This window comes from Papilio machaon, chromosome 24, assembly GCF_912999745.1.
Source record: "Papilio machaon chromosome 24, ilPapMach1.1, whole genome shotgun sequence".
In the NCBI taxonomy this organism is placed as follows: domain Eukaryota; kingdom Metazoa; phylum Arthropoda; class Insecta; order Lepidoptera; family Papilionidae; genus Papilio; species Papilio machaon.
In genome coordinates this window covers 3,708,911-3,725,369 of record NC_060009.1, presented here as the reverse complement: position 1 = coordinate 3,725,369, position 16,459 = coordinate 3,708,911, and the positions used below count along the sequence as shown (strand labels likewise).

Here is a 16,459-nt window from a genome sequence, read left to right as displayed (position 1 = left end):
AGCTCTGTTTGTTTCTTTCCCATGCCCATCGCCTTATATATTTTCTGATCGGTCTAACCGCGATAACAGCGCATCGCTACATTAGTTTTATAATAGTTTTCGGCATTTTAACACATATAATTATCAAGAAATCTAACAAATAATGAAAAATTCATTTTGTTTTAACAATAAAATCAAAGACTTTGTTCAAAGTGACCAAAGAGTTGCCATTAAAAGAAACCATAGATTTTAGAGAGGATTTTTGTACCTGTGGTCAGGATTCAATACGAGCTATTAGAAGATCAAACAAACTTATAAAGTGAATTTCTATATCATTGTTATTGTCTAAAGTCTTTAAATGAAAGTGATTTCTGATAAAATTGTGGCAACACACCAGAAACATTTTTTTCTTTATTGTCATTCCTGGTCAATGGTCACTATACATAATATTGTCTATTCCTTCCTTGATCAGCTTGATTTGACACATCATATTTGATTTCCCCGTTTTCCATTTCGGGACATAATTGAATAAAAAACTCCTAAACTATTAAACCGGTGTTTTGAAGTTTAATTAATAACTTGCTTATCCTTGCTTTCATATGTCAGTGATTTGCGAATCGAGTGTTTTATCGTACGAAAGAAATCTGTCCTAGTTGACTTAATTTATGACAACAAAATTGTGCTGTGACTTTTTTTAATCGGCTTTTAAAATGACTGAAAGTTCACCGGACGAGTCAAGTTCCAGACGTAAAGACTTCATTTGCGGTGTAGTTGAAGGTACAGTTAGATTTATTTTTGGATATTGTAATACATAGTTCTATAATGGTCCAATACTTATACATAAATGTGTATAAACTAGAATAGTTGCGTTAGAGTGAATGACCTACGATTGTATATTGCAGGCTTTTACGGACGTCCATGGACAACAGAACAGAGAAAAGATTTATTTCACAAGTAAGTATAATAATTTTGCATTCTCAATATTTACAATTTGATACCATAATTTATAATATATGAAATGCTTAAACATATTTAATCAATTTTCTTTATATAATTAGAATTTCGTCAAGATGAGTCAAGATATTATAGCTTATTTCAAGTATATTTGCAGACATTTTTTTGTAGAGATTACTAATTCAACTTTGGTAAATGAACACAAAACTAATGATATAAATGTATGTAAATACAATTTCAGATTAAAGAAATGGGGGATGGATATGTATGTTTATGCACCTAAAGATGATTACAAGCATAGAGCATACTGGAGGGAACTATACACAGTGGAAGAGGCTGAACATCTGACTTCTTTGATATGTGCGGCCAAATCACAAGGCATCACATTCTGTTATGCTCTCTCACCCGGCCTTGATATTACTTACAGCAGTCAGAAAGAGATAACAACATTAAAGAGGAAGCTAGAACAGGTTTTTATACCAAATCCATAGAGTTTTATTGTGACTTTCTTCTTTGACAAAAGAATTTAGAAAATAGAGCCAATACCGGATTTTATCTGGAAACAACAATTAGCATCTCTACCTAATAAATTAATGCTGATGACTCATAAATTATTGCAGGTGTCTCAATTTGGTTGCACTTGTTTTGCTCTACTGTTTGATGACATAGAACCGGAGATGAGTGAAGCTGACAAACAGATATTCCAAAGTTTTGCTCATGCACAAGTAAGTATTCTTATTAAAACTTTGTTGACCGGTCACACGTTAACTCGTGTTTTTATAGCCAAACGTTGCTGACCAGCCACAAATAAACTCGTGATGCGCTTTTTTTTCGCATTGCTGTTGTTTTCTCTGTTGGCGAGCATACAGTGCAATTGTTAGTATAACACAAGCTGTTTCTCTCGCTTATAAGACCCGCCAAATCTTTCGTTGTAAAAATATTTAATAATAATAATAAATTAAAAAAATGATGATGGAATGTAATGAAGAATCTTTCAATGAATTATCCATAGATTCTTTATCTGATTTTCAGTAAAATTGCTGGTCAACAATGTTAAGTGTAGTTAGATAAAGACTTATAATTTAAAATATTTATTGTTAATGTTGATTTAATTTCATTCAATCACAGATAAACTATACATTTTAACATACAACTTGTAATTCACAAAAAATTTGCAATAAAACATTCTCAGTTAACTTCCATATTAGCTATTTATAATTAATAAGATAATGTAATATATTGGTAGCTAAGTATAGAGTTGGACATAGCTTTTAATACATGTTTTGTTATGTAAAGGTGTCAGTGACCAATGAAATCCATCAACATCTCGGCTGTCCACGCTTCCTCCTCTGCCCCACTCAGTACTGTTCCACAAGAGCTGTGCCAACTGTTAACAGCTCGGAGTATCTTATCACATTGGGGACTAAGCTCTCGCAACAGATTGATATCATGTGGACTGGTAAGTGACCATTTTAATCTTTTCCGTGGCTCAAGGTCAGCTGCAGTTTCTCTATAACCCTTTATGCCTACACTTAATATTGTCCTCTGGGTAGACTTGCACAATTTCCAAGCCATCAAGATATTTGTAAAAAATAATACTTATAAACATCATTATCAAATTATTACCATGAGCTTCCACTGGAAAACTACAGAGAAATATTTTAATGCTTCTCAGTCTCTGAAAAATTTAAAATAACAATATGTTATGTGTCTAAAAGTTACAATTAAAATCTTACTAACTTTAAAGTTCTTTTTATAAAATTGTTTTTTGAAAAGAAAGGATTATTGACATCTTTTTCACTGTCTTTAAAAAGATAAACATATATGTCAAGGGGACCGTTCTTGGGTCAGGGGTTAAGTTTTTCTATTTAATCATACAAATACTGGCTGTAAATACTGCTATGTACTTATTTTCGTTTTACCAACCCACACTGGACCAGCGTGGTTGACTATGGCCTTGTCAGCCATAACTTTTGTAGGCCCCAAACCCATCATTGGGGACATGTAGTGAGCTGATGATGAATATTCTTCTAGTTTTTGGTTTTTTGAAAGACAATAAGGATTTTCATACTCTATACAAATTGTATTAAAAATATGAGGTTGTTGAACCATAACTTTGACGTAAAATGATAAATGACAATATAATAAAGGTTGATAAACTTTCCGACGTCAACTTTCGTTTGTAGAATATTAATGCGTCATAGCACAATATCTTCAGTCAGTAGAGAATACTCAAGTCACCTTTGTTTATTTGATGAGCTTAGAACTTAGAATTATGAAGTTTACGAAAAAACCACATAAGTCTATGTTAAGTAATACAATTTTTCATAAGTGAAATTATGTAAATATGAAAAGTAAACGATAATTTCATATATCAAGTAAGAGCAGACATTTCTGCGGCGTACTAAGATTTGTGTGAAGTCGACCAAAACCCACACTGGGCCAACATAATTGACTAGTCACCCTTAACTTAGAGTAAGCTCTGAGTTATTTTTTTTTATTTATATTTATTTTCTGTAGAAGAAAATGAAACTTAAAAAGCTAATAGTCCATGAAGTATTTATTTTACGCAAACAAGTAGAGGGAACCATTAGTTGTTCACGTGATTCGCAACATTTCACGCATACAAAATAAGCTTTTAACAAGTAATAGCGGTTTTAATGTCATAAAAGGATATCCAAACAAACATCCAATAAAAACTTCGTGGAGTATGAATGGAAAAATTTATACTTATCGTAACACCGTAATATAACCTTGATCGGCAATTATCGTATTTAAATACTGTTGCTAACTTGCCTTTTGAAATGACTGTTTTTGTATATATAACAGTTTTGATGTTTGAATTATTTCTGACTACCTTATTGCCTAGTGTTTATATTACTAGTCACGTTTGGTATTCGTTTCAGTTCTGAATCATAGTGTTTAAAAAAAATCTCTAACCATTACAATGATTGTTTCTGAGTAACTTAAGCTATGCTTAACACTAGCTGTCGTCCGCGACTCCGTCCGCGCGGAATTAAAAAAAAGTAATAAGTAGCCTATATGTTCTTCCAGACTATGTTCTACATATATGCCAAATTTCATCAAGATCTGTTCAGAGGTTCTGGAGATACCTACAAACAAATATCCATCCATTCATCTTAACATTAGTAAGATTGTGGACAATTTTATCTTTACCTCTTCAGTCCCTCCTATCGAGTAAATTTTCATACAAAATATCCTAGTAGCTTGTAAGTTTTAAATATAATAAGATTAGAATTATGGTTCTAATAAGTACTTTTTCCAGGTCCCAAAGTCATATCAAAGACGTTAACAACTGAATGTATAGAAGAGATCACGCAAGTGTTACGTCGACCGCCTGTTATATGGGACAATCTGCACGCCAACGACTACGATCAGAAACGAATCTTTCTTGGTAAGATATAAGGTTCATTTTAATTTATCCTATTCAATAATAAATTGCTTTCTAAAGTTTTCTATAACATCTATGGTACTTTTATTTTTAAAGGTAATAAATAATATTTTAATTAAAAAAAGGAACAACGTCATACTTTATATCGAATAAATCTTCAAATAATCACATTCTCTATAATATATAACAATCACAACCAATTATTCAAAGATGTAAAAATCCACTATATTTATTTTGTGTTAACACTTAAAATAAATTAGTCTTAAACGCTTGGCACACATTTCTATAACATTGGGGTCCTTCAAGAAGCAAGCGTATCACCATCTCAAAGACTGGCAACGCATCTGCGATTCCTCTGGTGTTGCAGATGTCCATCAGCGTCGATGAGCACCTTGATGTACTTGCTGCTTCTTTGCCCCTTCTCATATAAAAAAAATCTTAACTTTAAGTTTTGTTCCATCAGGTCCATACTGTGGTAGATCTCCTGAACTAATTCCATTGCTCCGTGGCGTTCTGAGCAACCCTAACTGCGAATACAATGCTAACATGATCCCGATATGGACTCTAGCTCATTGGGCTAGTTGTAGCTTGGATGCGCCTGCGCATAGTAAGTTATAAACTCTGTCAAAGTATCTAGTTAAGTAATTACGAACTTATTTTCATAAATTGTCTTATTAATATGATCTATGTTCAGTGGAAGCTGTCTCATGGGACATCAAGTTGGAACGAGAGAGTGAACAAGGTGTGTGTGAGGATGAACCCCCTCTTACTCTAGGCAAGCATGTATATCACCATAGACAAGCGTTAAGGTAAATATTACATTTCTAGATTGTTCTACATAGAATTTCTAAAGTACAGTTAAGACATGAAAGTAGTATGACAGTTATTGTGCAGGTACACTTTATTGCAAAAGAAATGCTACGTTTGTGTAGAATATTGCATTCAATAACAAATTTTAGTCGCTTAGTTGAAAAGGAATTTGATTTCAATGTATTTTATATTTCCTTTTTTAAATAATATATGGGTATATAATTTAAAATAGGATGAGTTATGTTTTTATTATTGTTTTTGTATTTTATTGGATTAATTTTATCTTTAGACAAGCAATAAACGAATGGCTGCCAGAGTTCTCCATACCGAAGACAGCTCAAGGACCAGTTATAAAACCTCAACCTCCCGTGACAGGTGACAACTTTTATGTAGATCTAGAAACTAGGAGTTATAAATATTTTGTATATATATAGCTATGCAATACCATATATATAAAATTGGTGTGTCTATATGTAATATCGAAAAAAAATACATAAGAAATAATTTTTGAATTTCAAATTAAAAAAATAATGATTTCTGATGATGGGATGATTTCTTACATATTTGCGTAGCTGATTACGAAGTAACAATTTTTAAAATTCTTGACTGTCTGTTTGTCCGCAAGGCCGCGTTTTTTCCGGATAATTTTCGGAACGGCTGAACAGACTTTGACGGGAAGATAGCTGGTGCATGCAGGCATATTTTAGGCTACTATTTTCTGCGCTTACAAAGTCGCGAGCTAGTATAAACATAAAACATGTTTCCTCAATGTAAACACGTATTCCAGTGCCTCCAGTACCGATCATCCCGATCCTACCGTCAGTGAACACGTGCATGTCTCTGATGACTGCCACCAGCACCACGCACACCACCAGCACCGCAGACATGTCCGCGCCAGTGCCCAGCATCCCCACCATCAACACCAGCCAGCTGCAGGCCCTCGCAGATGTCTGCTCAGCTACACCGGACAGGCCCATACTGTCTACTGGGGTGAGTGGAGAACTTCTGTACACTGAATTGCAAATTTATTGGGTCCCACATTACATTTTTATATTTATGAGATTTTTTTTTTGTAATTTTAACTATCTATGTAGAAGTTTGTATACTTATTTGCAAAGGTATTAGGTGCATATCATTTTTTTTTTATTAATAAGATTTTTTTTTGCAAGGTTTGTACAAAATAAATTTTTGATTGTTTTATTGTTAAAATTGTAAGAATTGTAACTGTTTCTAAGATTTTTTTTTTTTTTTGAGGTAGAGAAATATTTTTTTTATTTGTAAGATAAAATGTAAGAAAAAGAAAATGGGATTGCCAATTAAAAATATTAATAAATGGTGCATTTGATAATTTCAGGTATCACCAATTGAAACATTCAATCCAGTTGCAAACCCAGTAATGAATTCACTTGTGTCACCAACAAAAGTTATATTAAACGAATCCATACCCAATCCAATTATACCCATCGCGAGCTCCAATATGGCGTTACCTTCAGAAATACCAGTTTCTACATTACCCGTACCCATTTTGGGTTTAAAAGCTTTAGAAGGTCATAATGCTAAAGATCAGAATATGGATAAAATAGATGTCAATGATACAGCGAGTAATGATAGTGTTCTAGAAACTTCTAGCTTTATAGAAGAAATGAAGAAGGATAAAGAAGATGATACAATAATAGTAGATGATGTTGAATCACAAGTGGAAATGCATAAGAATGGAGAAATGAGTATTGGAGGTAAGATAATTGATTTTGTTTTTTTTAAATAAAATATGATTTAATTTTTAATTTATAATCTTTATTCTGATGCAGCTGGATTATTTAAAAAGATTTATAGAAATCAAAATAATAATAAACATTTTCCCATTTAATTTTACGAACATTGACATTTTATTAATAGGAACGAAAACTATTTTTTTTTGTAAAAGAGTAAAAATATGGTCTAGTTTATGGTTCATAACCAGTGGCATCAATATTTAAAAAAATGTTAAAATGTGTTTTATAGATTTTTTTTTCCGACAATCCACATTTAATGTAACCACCATTTCTGAAACATGTGGTTATCTCAGTTGTTTCGAGGGGTATGAGAGAGATGGTAATATATTTTTGTATACATGTTTCGTCAGTGGAGACTCACAGTGTTGTTCAACAGACACGCCGCAGACGCTGAGCCCCACTCGGCTCAGCAACCCGGAGCCGGCCCTGGAGCCGCTGGATGTAGACCCGCCATCCACCGCCGCTGACTCTGACGTCGTCATGAATGATGGTCTCAGTGAGGTTATTATACTGCAATTATACATTTTTAATCGACTTAAAAAAGAAGGAGGTTATCAATTCGACTGTATTTTTTTATGTTTATTACCGCGAAGCTCCGCCCCTGGTGCTCCGATTTTGATAAAAAATATTTTAATGGAAAGGTAGTGCTTGCAGATGGGTACCATTTTTTTATTACTTTTTTTAAAATAACTAGAAGACTAGTGGATTTAGAGTTTAGCTTCAAAATGCGTTGAAAAAATTAGCGACTTTGCTTTCATCGCTTACGTAGGCTAAGCTATCGGACCTACATAAAGATGATGTATTGAAGAATTGTAGCTCTATAAATGTGCTAAATAAAAGTATAACTATCTACTCTATATCTAGTCTTGAAACTATATCATTCTGTCTAATACTTTAGAGGATATAGAAATAATAAAATTACGCGCAAACAAAATATACTACATCGCGTTAAAATGTAAATAAAATACTTCTTTCCAATACTTCCTTCCTTATCTTCTTCTTCTTCTTCTTGAATTTTGTAATGTGACACGATTCTAGTTTAATTTAGAACATTGTCTTAAAAGTATAAATATTAACAGAATGGCTCTATGCAAGTAGAACCCAGCAATAGTCCATTGAGCGGCGACATGATGGTTGAACCCACGGAATTGACCGAACCCACTGATGAGTAAGTATATCTTTCAACCTACTCGTATATTCATTTATTAATTTATTATCTACTAGCTTTTACCCGCGACTCCGTCCGCGCGGAATAAAAAATAGAAAACGGGGTAAAAATGTCCTATGTCCGTTTCCTGGTTCTAAGCTACCTGCCCACCAATTATCAGTCAAATCGATTCAGCCGTTCTTGAGTTATAAATAGTGTAACTCACACGACTTTCTTTTATATATATAGATATACATTTTATATAAAAATAACAAAATATATTATATAAAAAATAATATACCACCGGCTGCAGAATCCAATGACTCAAGCAACCAGTAGTTTCTAAAATAACTGCCTTTTGTATCAGGTCCTTAATCCAACTGTAGCGAGACCTTCTTAAGATGTTGGTCCAAGTTCTTTGCAATCAGTCCATTCACCGATACGACTATCAGAATAATGGTAGTCGATTTAATTCCAAGTCTAAGTATTTAAGCAATTTTTCTAGTATTTTTTTTGTATTTAATAATTTTGTTATAAGGATACATATGTCTATATATATGTTAAGTTCTAAATATGTAAAGTACCTAAGAATTGTTAATATTGATGTCTACGGTCACAGTATGTGTTTAATGATTTAAGTAATTATCCAATCAACAATTAAATAAATGTTACTGTTGTAAAGTCGTTATGAAAGAACTTTATTGTAGATATGTCAATACTAAATCTACTCCAAGTGCCCGTTCGTATAGACCGGGGCGGTGAGGCGAGCAGATTTTTGTGTCAAGTAATATTGAGCTTTATGGGATTGAAATAAGGTTTAATTTTACTTTTCAAGTCTTCTCACGCAGTCAATTGGCTCCGACTGGTTCCACTTGCCAAACGGATCTGTTCGAATCCAAACTTATCATCTTAATCAGGATCTTCCAGCAGAGCTATGAGAAACGTTAGAGTCGGCTCCAAGTGTATAATCCGTCCGGTCTATGCGGTAGAGTTACCCTATAGAGAGTTAGTATGAAAGTTATTATAGAAAATTAAAAATAAAAATCTTACAGTGGTTTAGATGAGCCAGCGATAGAAGCGAGTGCACTGACGACGGATGATCTGATGCTGTTGTGTGATTTATTCTACTTGCCGTTCGAGCATGGCGCGCGCGGACTGCGTCTGCTGCACGACTTCAACTGGTTGTTGACGCACGCGGCCAGCGTGCTGCCCAGAGGGAACAAGTCGGAGGTATAGACGAAGAATTTAATTTACAACCCACTTGAGTTTATAAGTTGTTACAAGCCGTTTCAAATATTTTGGCGGTTGATCGCGAAATGCAATCCAGCTGCACCTATTGTGTTTTGTTTAGCGACTCGTGCGATTTTCCGAGCCGTCAAGATATCTGACAACTTCTATATTAAACCTTTCTGTTTCTTAAAACTTGAAATGTGGTCTTCATTATTAGCTCACTCTACGTCCCCACTGAGGGGCTCGAAGCCTACCCTAAGTTAGGGGTGACTAGGACATAGTCAACCATGCTGGCCCAGTGCGGGTTGGTTGACTTTACACATACCATTGAATTTCTTCTCAGATCTGTGCAGGTTGTATCACGATGTTTTCCTTAACCATAAGAACGTCGGATAAATGTATATATGTAAATCGAAAAACATATTGGTACATGGCGGGATTCCCAGGACCTGTAGATTGCAAGTCAAGTATTTAACCCCTGAGCCACCGATGCTCCTAGGCAACTGTGGTCTAGTGCTAATTATAAAATGAAATGATAGTAAATAACAACGCCATTTAACAATCTGCGAGAGTATTAAAACAGTTTGTTATGTAGACTGGTGAATGGCGTCGTCGTTTGCGTCGTTTCTCATGGTGGGCGGGGCGCGCGCGGAGACTGGGGCGGAGACTGGGCGCGGCCGCAAACCGCGAGCTGCACGCCGAGCTGCAGCCCTACGTGTGGGAGCTGTGCGCAGTGCTGGCTCTGCTCACTGCTTTCCTGCGCTGGTTAGGTATTGACACTACTTTTATTTATTTAATTACTAGGTATCGCCCGTGACTGTCCGCGCAGAATTATTAAAAAACTTAATAAGTAGTCAATGTGTTCTTCCAGACTATGTTCTATATCTGTTCACCAAGATCCGTTGAGATGAATTAGAGATACCTTATAATTCATTAGTATTTATATTATTAGTAAGATTACTGCTCTTATAACAAATATACAAAAAATAACTATCTTTTTTTACATAGGTAATCGAGAAAGGGCCATTTTATCGCTATAAGATCTCTTCCAGATTCAGTAGGATTTGCTACAAATGTACATCCTGCATATTATTATGTGTGAACTATTGCACATGTGAAGCTAATATTAAGTTAGTTTGTTAGAAAAATTGATGAATAATGTGATAAATTTGTTTATCTTTTTTTATTTCAGAGCTCGGAAAATTCCCACAAAATATAACATCAAATACACAAGCGAGTTACACATGTAAGTATTTACCATTTCATATATCTTCATTAATCTATATATATAAAAGAAAGTCGTGTTAGTTACACTATAACTCAAGAACGGCTGAATCGATTTGACTGAAAATTGGTGAGCAGGTAGCTTAGAACCAGGAAACGGACATAGGATAGTTTTTACCCCGTTTTCTATTTTTTTATACCGCGCGGACGGAGTCGCGTGTAAAAGCTAGTATGTTATAAATACAATAGAAAAAAATGTTTCACTATCTTATAGGAGGTGTACTAGTACGTCTTTATCCATATATAAAGACCTTCAATTGTTCACATCTACCTCAATTTCAGGGTTCTCTAAAGGCTGGCGTGAGGCGTTCGAGAGCGGCGCGCAGGAGCCTTGGGTGTTCAGAGGTGGACTGACTGCGGATCTTCGCAGATTGCTGCCCATTGAGTGCAGCGGAGATGTACTAAGACCTCAGATAATACCGGACGGTCTGCCGCTCACTGTACGCCCTTACACCACTGCAGATGAAGAGGCGGTTAGTATTTTTTTAATAATAAACGACTAAGCGACATAACTTCGCTAAAATGGCGAATTTTTCTAAGGGTTTCCCTTGATATTTTTCTAGTTTGCTGGTTCTTTTAAATGAAACACAGCTTTTCGAGCCGCCATTAAAAATCAGAAGAAGCTTTTTTTTTCTTTATCCGTTTGACAGATCATCGTTAAGAAACATTTATTAACATTCAAAAATTGTTTAACAATATTGTATTAATCTTCATTACTGATTAAATTTCATTTATATTTTCAGGTGACAATGATATGTAACAAAATGTGTCGAGACAGCGCTGACTGTGCAGATCTGTTTCCAAGTGATCTACAAAATCTACCTGCGGATAGGTAAGGAAAAAAAATAAATTCAAAGATATATTTGACATATACCAATGTAAATAGATCAGGGTGATAGACTAAGACAGCTACCCCTAATATAGGGGTAGGTTCTGAATCCATCGATGGGAACATATGAAAAAACTTTTTTTTTTGACAGACTGGTGGCATCATTTCTGACGCTATGTCCTGAGTTGTGCATGGTGATAGAAGATGACTCAGGCTGCATCCAGCACGAGATAGACACAGAAGTTGATGTTGATGACTCGGAAGACAAGTCTGAGAGCATCGCTGAAGTCAAATTGAATGGTTTGTTTTTTTGGCTGATAAGAGGTTTTTTCTTTAAGAATGTATCTAAACTCATTGACAGTATTGATTATAACGCTTCGTATTAATTACTCATACTAATGTCATCAATGTGAAAGTTTGGATGGATGTATGTTTGTTACTAATTATCTCCAAACAGGTTAACGGATCTCGATGAAGTTTGGAATAACACATAGGCTACTTTACACGACTCATTTTTTTTTTAAATTATACGTGAATCAAGCCGCGGGATAAAGCTAGCATGTTAAATTGAACATTTACATTATTTTCACCTATTAAACATGTATGTATGTATATGTATGTTATAATTTTAATATATTTAAGTGCGGTTTTCGACTGCTGTAATTTGACTACTTGTATTATCATATTGCTGTCTCTGTTTTGTCAAAAATAATGAAAGGGATACAAGTGTCGTAGCAGTGGAATTGTACATTACCACATACGATGCCATTTATGATTTCCTCACTTTATTTTTTTTTCTATAATAATGTATTTTTAAAATTATAAACATTTTTTGTTAATATACAATATTTTTTCTATTCATTAAGTCATCAGTTTTCAAATATTTTTTTTGTTTTGTTTAAATTTTTTTTTTATCACAGCTTCATCATTCTTGCAAGGAGTTAAAAGTTTTTTTATTGCAGGTATAAAACCGGAGATAGTTGGTTACGCGTGCGCGGCGCTGAACGCTAAAGAGTTCTATAGAAAGCTGGAGATAGCCTGGATACCTGAGATGTGTCAGAAGTATCCTCGGGAACTGCTGCAGAGAGATGACCTCAGTCCCGTAGCAAAGGTCAGTTGGAACTACAATGAACCGGTTATAATGACGAAGTAACCGATAGTGCGTTGTAATAACGGATAATCTAAAATGTTATGTTGTTTATAAGTAATGTACAGTCGAACTTGGATAAGCGAGAATTTGTCAAATTGATTTGAAAAATTCTCTCACTGTTGGTACTGACACTATCCTAGGGTGATATAAGCTATATTTATTACTAGATTATTTTAAACTAGCTTTTACCCGCGACTCCGTCCGCGTGGAATAAAAAAAAATAAAAAAAAACGGGGTAAAAATTATCCTATGTCCGTTTCCTGGTTCTAAGCTACCTGCCCACCAATTTTCAGTCAAATCGATTCAGCCGTACTTGAGTTATAAATAGTGTAACTAACACGACTTTCTTTTATATATATAGATTCCGCAATGATGAAGTCTTGAACGACTGCAAGTTACAAAATGAGATGTTAAGTTCTTTGTACAATTTCCAGGAATGTATCAAACACTTCCATGAGTTCAGCAACATGCCGCGTGCGCCGGAGTCTGTGTGGCGAGCGCACCCCGCGCTGCTGGCATGCTGTGTGCCCGGCGTGCGCGACCCCCTCGCACCTCCACGTCTCATCACATGTCTACTGGCAGCACTCAGAGCTAATGGTAAATAATACTACTTTATTACTTCAATCATCAAATGAAGACTTATGGCGAAATAAGTATAGATCACACAAGGGATAGTGAAGTGGAAGCAATTTCGTTTAATGAGTTGGTGATCTAATTTTAGTCCTTTATGCCCTTTTTAATAAGAGAAGGATAGGAAGGTGAAGAGGATATTAAAAGAGAAGGAACCTAAGAATCCGTTTCTGTGCATCATCTCTGTAGAATAAAGGTAGGCAACGCAACAAAAATTGCAGATATCTGTGCACAGCGAAAACTTCGCTTTATTGACAAATACAGGTTGTTATTACATCTTATGATATAAAAAAAAAAAACTAGGAAGACTTATTAACGACACTGACTTAAATAAGTCAAACGATCAAATCCTTGAATGTTTGTTACTAACTTCTTGGGAAAATAATTTATTTTTATTATTTATTTTGTAAATATGTTCACATTTCTTAATTATTTTAGTATATTAATCCATAATGCATGTATCCAGGTGTGACAGGTGTACACGCGTGTATTGACCAGTCGGACCAATACCTGCATCAGTTTTACACGAAGCTCGGTTTTGTTGAACTGGCGCGAGAGGGCGGCAGCGTGTTCCTAGCGCGCGCGTTCTAGCGCTCGCACCACAAGCCGCCGCACAGGCGACGACGACGACCGCATTGACTGCAACAACCCACACTGCAGTCAGCACCGACTACAGTCAGCACCGACTACCGTCAGCACCGACTGCAGTCAGCACCGACTACAGTCAGCTCCGACTACATTCAGCACCGACTACAGTCAGCACCGACTGCAGTCAGCACCGACTACAGTCAGCACCGACTACAGTCAGCACCGCCTGCAGTCAGCACCGACTACAGTCAGCACCGACTACAGTCAGCACCGACTACAGTCAGCACTAGCTATAGTCAGCGTTCACTGCAATGTGATATAATTTGATTGCACTTAGTACTAACTCTAAACTGACAAAATTAGATTTATTCTGACAATTAGATCTAATTAATGTAAATGAGCGTACCGTGTGTGCAGTCAGCCTTTCTGAATGTCGGCATTCAGAGTGTCTGACTGTAATTTGACGCAAAGCTGTGTCAATGTACGTAAGGGATTAGTGATAGTTTCTGATTTCTAATCTGACGCATTTCGTTTAGCTTATGGCAACTATTTATTCTGACAGACCCTTTTAATCTTATACTTTTCTGACAGAATAAATCACCCGCTATAATGACACATGATTACGACACATTTTGTGTATAATTAACACACAATTAATGTCAATAGTATGTTTTTCCCCTTATTATATAACACTGACACTTTATTTAACTCTATGACACATTTTATTTATGCATTTTTGCACACCCTATATATTTGTAACAACCTAATCATAAGTATAAAGTTAAAATCCGCCCACAACATACTGATAACTAATAAAGCATTACATGAGTTTCCACTGTCAACAAACTTGTACAGAAACATGTCATCTCACATTCTCTTTACTTTAATAGAGACAATTATATGTTATTATACAAGTGTCATGACAGTGGAAACACCGTTTATTTGCAATAAAACAAGGCGGATAAGAGTTTGAATTTTTTTTTGTAAGAAATTAATTCAATTTTTTTTTTTCATTTTAAAAATAAACATTCGCGTTGTTGCTTAATCTATATCAAATTATATAACAAGTTTTAAAAAATGTACAATAAATTATGTTTTTATTTTTACATTTTTTCTAAACATAAAATAGATTCATCATTTATAGTTTTTGTTTACTTTATTTTTTTTTGTTTAGTGAAAATAATTTAATTTAAAATCTCATTAAAGCTTTTTTAAGATATGCTACAAAAAAGTCAGGAAAATACAAAAAATAATTATTATTCGAATCATTTTTTTTTTTACTTTATAGCTTTGTTGTGATGTTATGATTTATTTCTATACAATCTTACTAATATTATAAATGCGAATGTTTGGATGGATGGATGGATGTTTGAATGTATCTCCGGAACGACTGCATGGATCTCGATGAAATTTGACATAGATGTTGAGCATAGTCTGGAAGAACACATAGGCTACTAATTAAGTTTTTTGTAATTCCGTGCGGACGGAGTCGCGGTCGACAGCTAGTTTGAAATATTAAGAAGTTAAACAAATCAGGTTTTTTTTCTAGTATCCATAAAACAAGGGGGAAAAAAACAATTTTTTGTCTTCCCAAAAACATCATTTTTAGTAAATGTTCCGATTTTGTTGATATGCCGTAAGATATGTCTTTTATATATGTAAAATGAGTATGTACTCAACATTTTTTTTTCATATTTTAAAGAGAATGTTCCGATTTGGTAAATAAGCTATGACCTTTATTTCATAAGCAGATTTTTTAGAACATGATTGATATTTAAAATGCTGGCGTATTATTTATTATGCATCTATTTAAATTTAAAACAGATTATATTGTTCTATAATTTTGTATGATATTAATAACTCTATTGTATTTCCCACTCTTAAATCCTAAATGGGTGGAAAAAATTGGGAATTTATGTATGATAATAGAATAAAAGTCTCTAGATATATAGGTTATATCTTAATTAATTATTACTTATGAATAAGTATTAAAATATATAAAGAAATAAGCTCTCAATTTTATCTTAATTGGGAATTTTTTTCCACTAACAAGTTTAGTTTCCCGCATGTCATATGGCATTTATTTGCTGTAATTGTTTGTACAACTGTTATAGTCGAACAAGAATATCTGGCCCGTTTTGATGAATGTCATTAAAGAAAAAAAAATTACAAAACATTTACTGTACAAAGATCTTGTGGAACTTTTTTGACGTTGACAGAATGGCGCTAGTGTGCCGTCATAATTTTGTTTGACTTATGCCCACTGGGTCAGACAACTTTGTCGGATTATAACTACAATTAAAGTGTTTGTTGATAAATGTTTCTAATGCAGCTTTATTATGTGTAACATAAAAAGTTATAAACGTGTTCTCTTACTAATTTTATAAATGCGGATGTTTTGATAAATGGATGGATGGATATTTATCAAAAAGTATCTATGGAACGACTTCATGGATCTAGATGAAATTTGGTACAGGTTTAAAACATTTTATGGAAGAACACTTACCTAAGGTTTTTTTTTTTAATTCCACGAACGAAATCGGGGGTAAAAACTAGTATCTAATAACTTTGAATTGAATTTAGGAAACCCATGAGATAATATCGTGAGTTTATTTCTTGCCGTAGAATTTCATTACCGTGACACTTGAACATATTTTGGTCTTTTTTTTGTCAA

General features: G+C 34.3%; 1 protein-coding gene across 1 annotated transcript; it reads left to right on the top strand.

Moving 5' to 3' along the window:
- Positions 1-455: 455 nt before the first annotated feature.
- LOC106719051 (protein O-GlcNAcase) lies at positions 456-14,650 on the top strand. Its single transcript, XM_045683924.1, has 22 exons — positions 456-756; positions 882-933; positions 1,175-1,403; positions 1,554-1,658; positions 2,230-2,392; positions 4,220-4,348; positions 4,809-4,952; positions 5,040-5,154; positions 5,445-5,530; positions 5,943-6,145; positions 6,510-6,888; positions 7,304-7,428; positions 8,007-8,095; positions 9,127-9,304; positions 9,900-10,074; positions 10,497-10,550; positions 10,871-11,061; positions 11,332-11,420; positions 11,569-11,717; positions 12,380-12,528; positions 13,002-13,164; positions 13,664-14,650. The coding sequence occupies exons 1-22, from the start codon at positions 690-692 to the stop codon at positions 13,786-13,788; spliced, it is 3,159 nt and encodes a 1,052-aa protein (XP_045539880.1). The 5' UTR covers positions 456-689; the 3' UTR covers positions 13,789-14,650.
- The last annotated feature ends 1,809 nt before the right edge of the window (positions 14,651-16,459 follow it).

Coding starts and splice junctions, on each gene's coding strand:
- LOC106719051 (XM_045683924.1), top strand. CDS start 690: ATGACTGAAAGTTCACCGGACGAGTCAAGTTCCAGACGTAAAGACTTC. Junction 757..881: donor CATTTGCGGTGTAGTTGAAG/GTACAGTTAGAT, acceptor TGTATATTGCAG/GCTTTTACGGACGTCCATGG. Junction 10,551..10,870: donor TACACAAGCGAGTTACACAT/GTAAGTATTTAC, acceptor CCTCAATTTCAG/GGTTCTCTAAAGGCTGGCGT.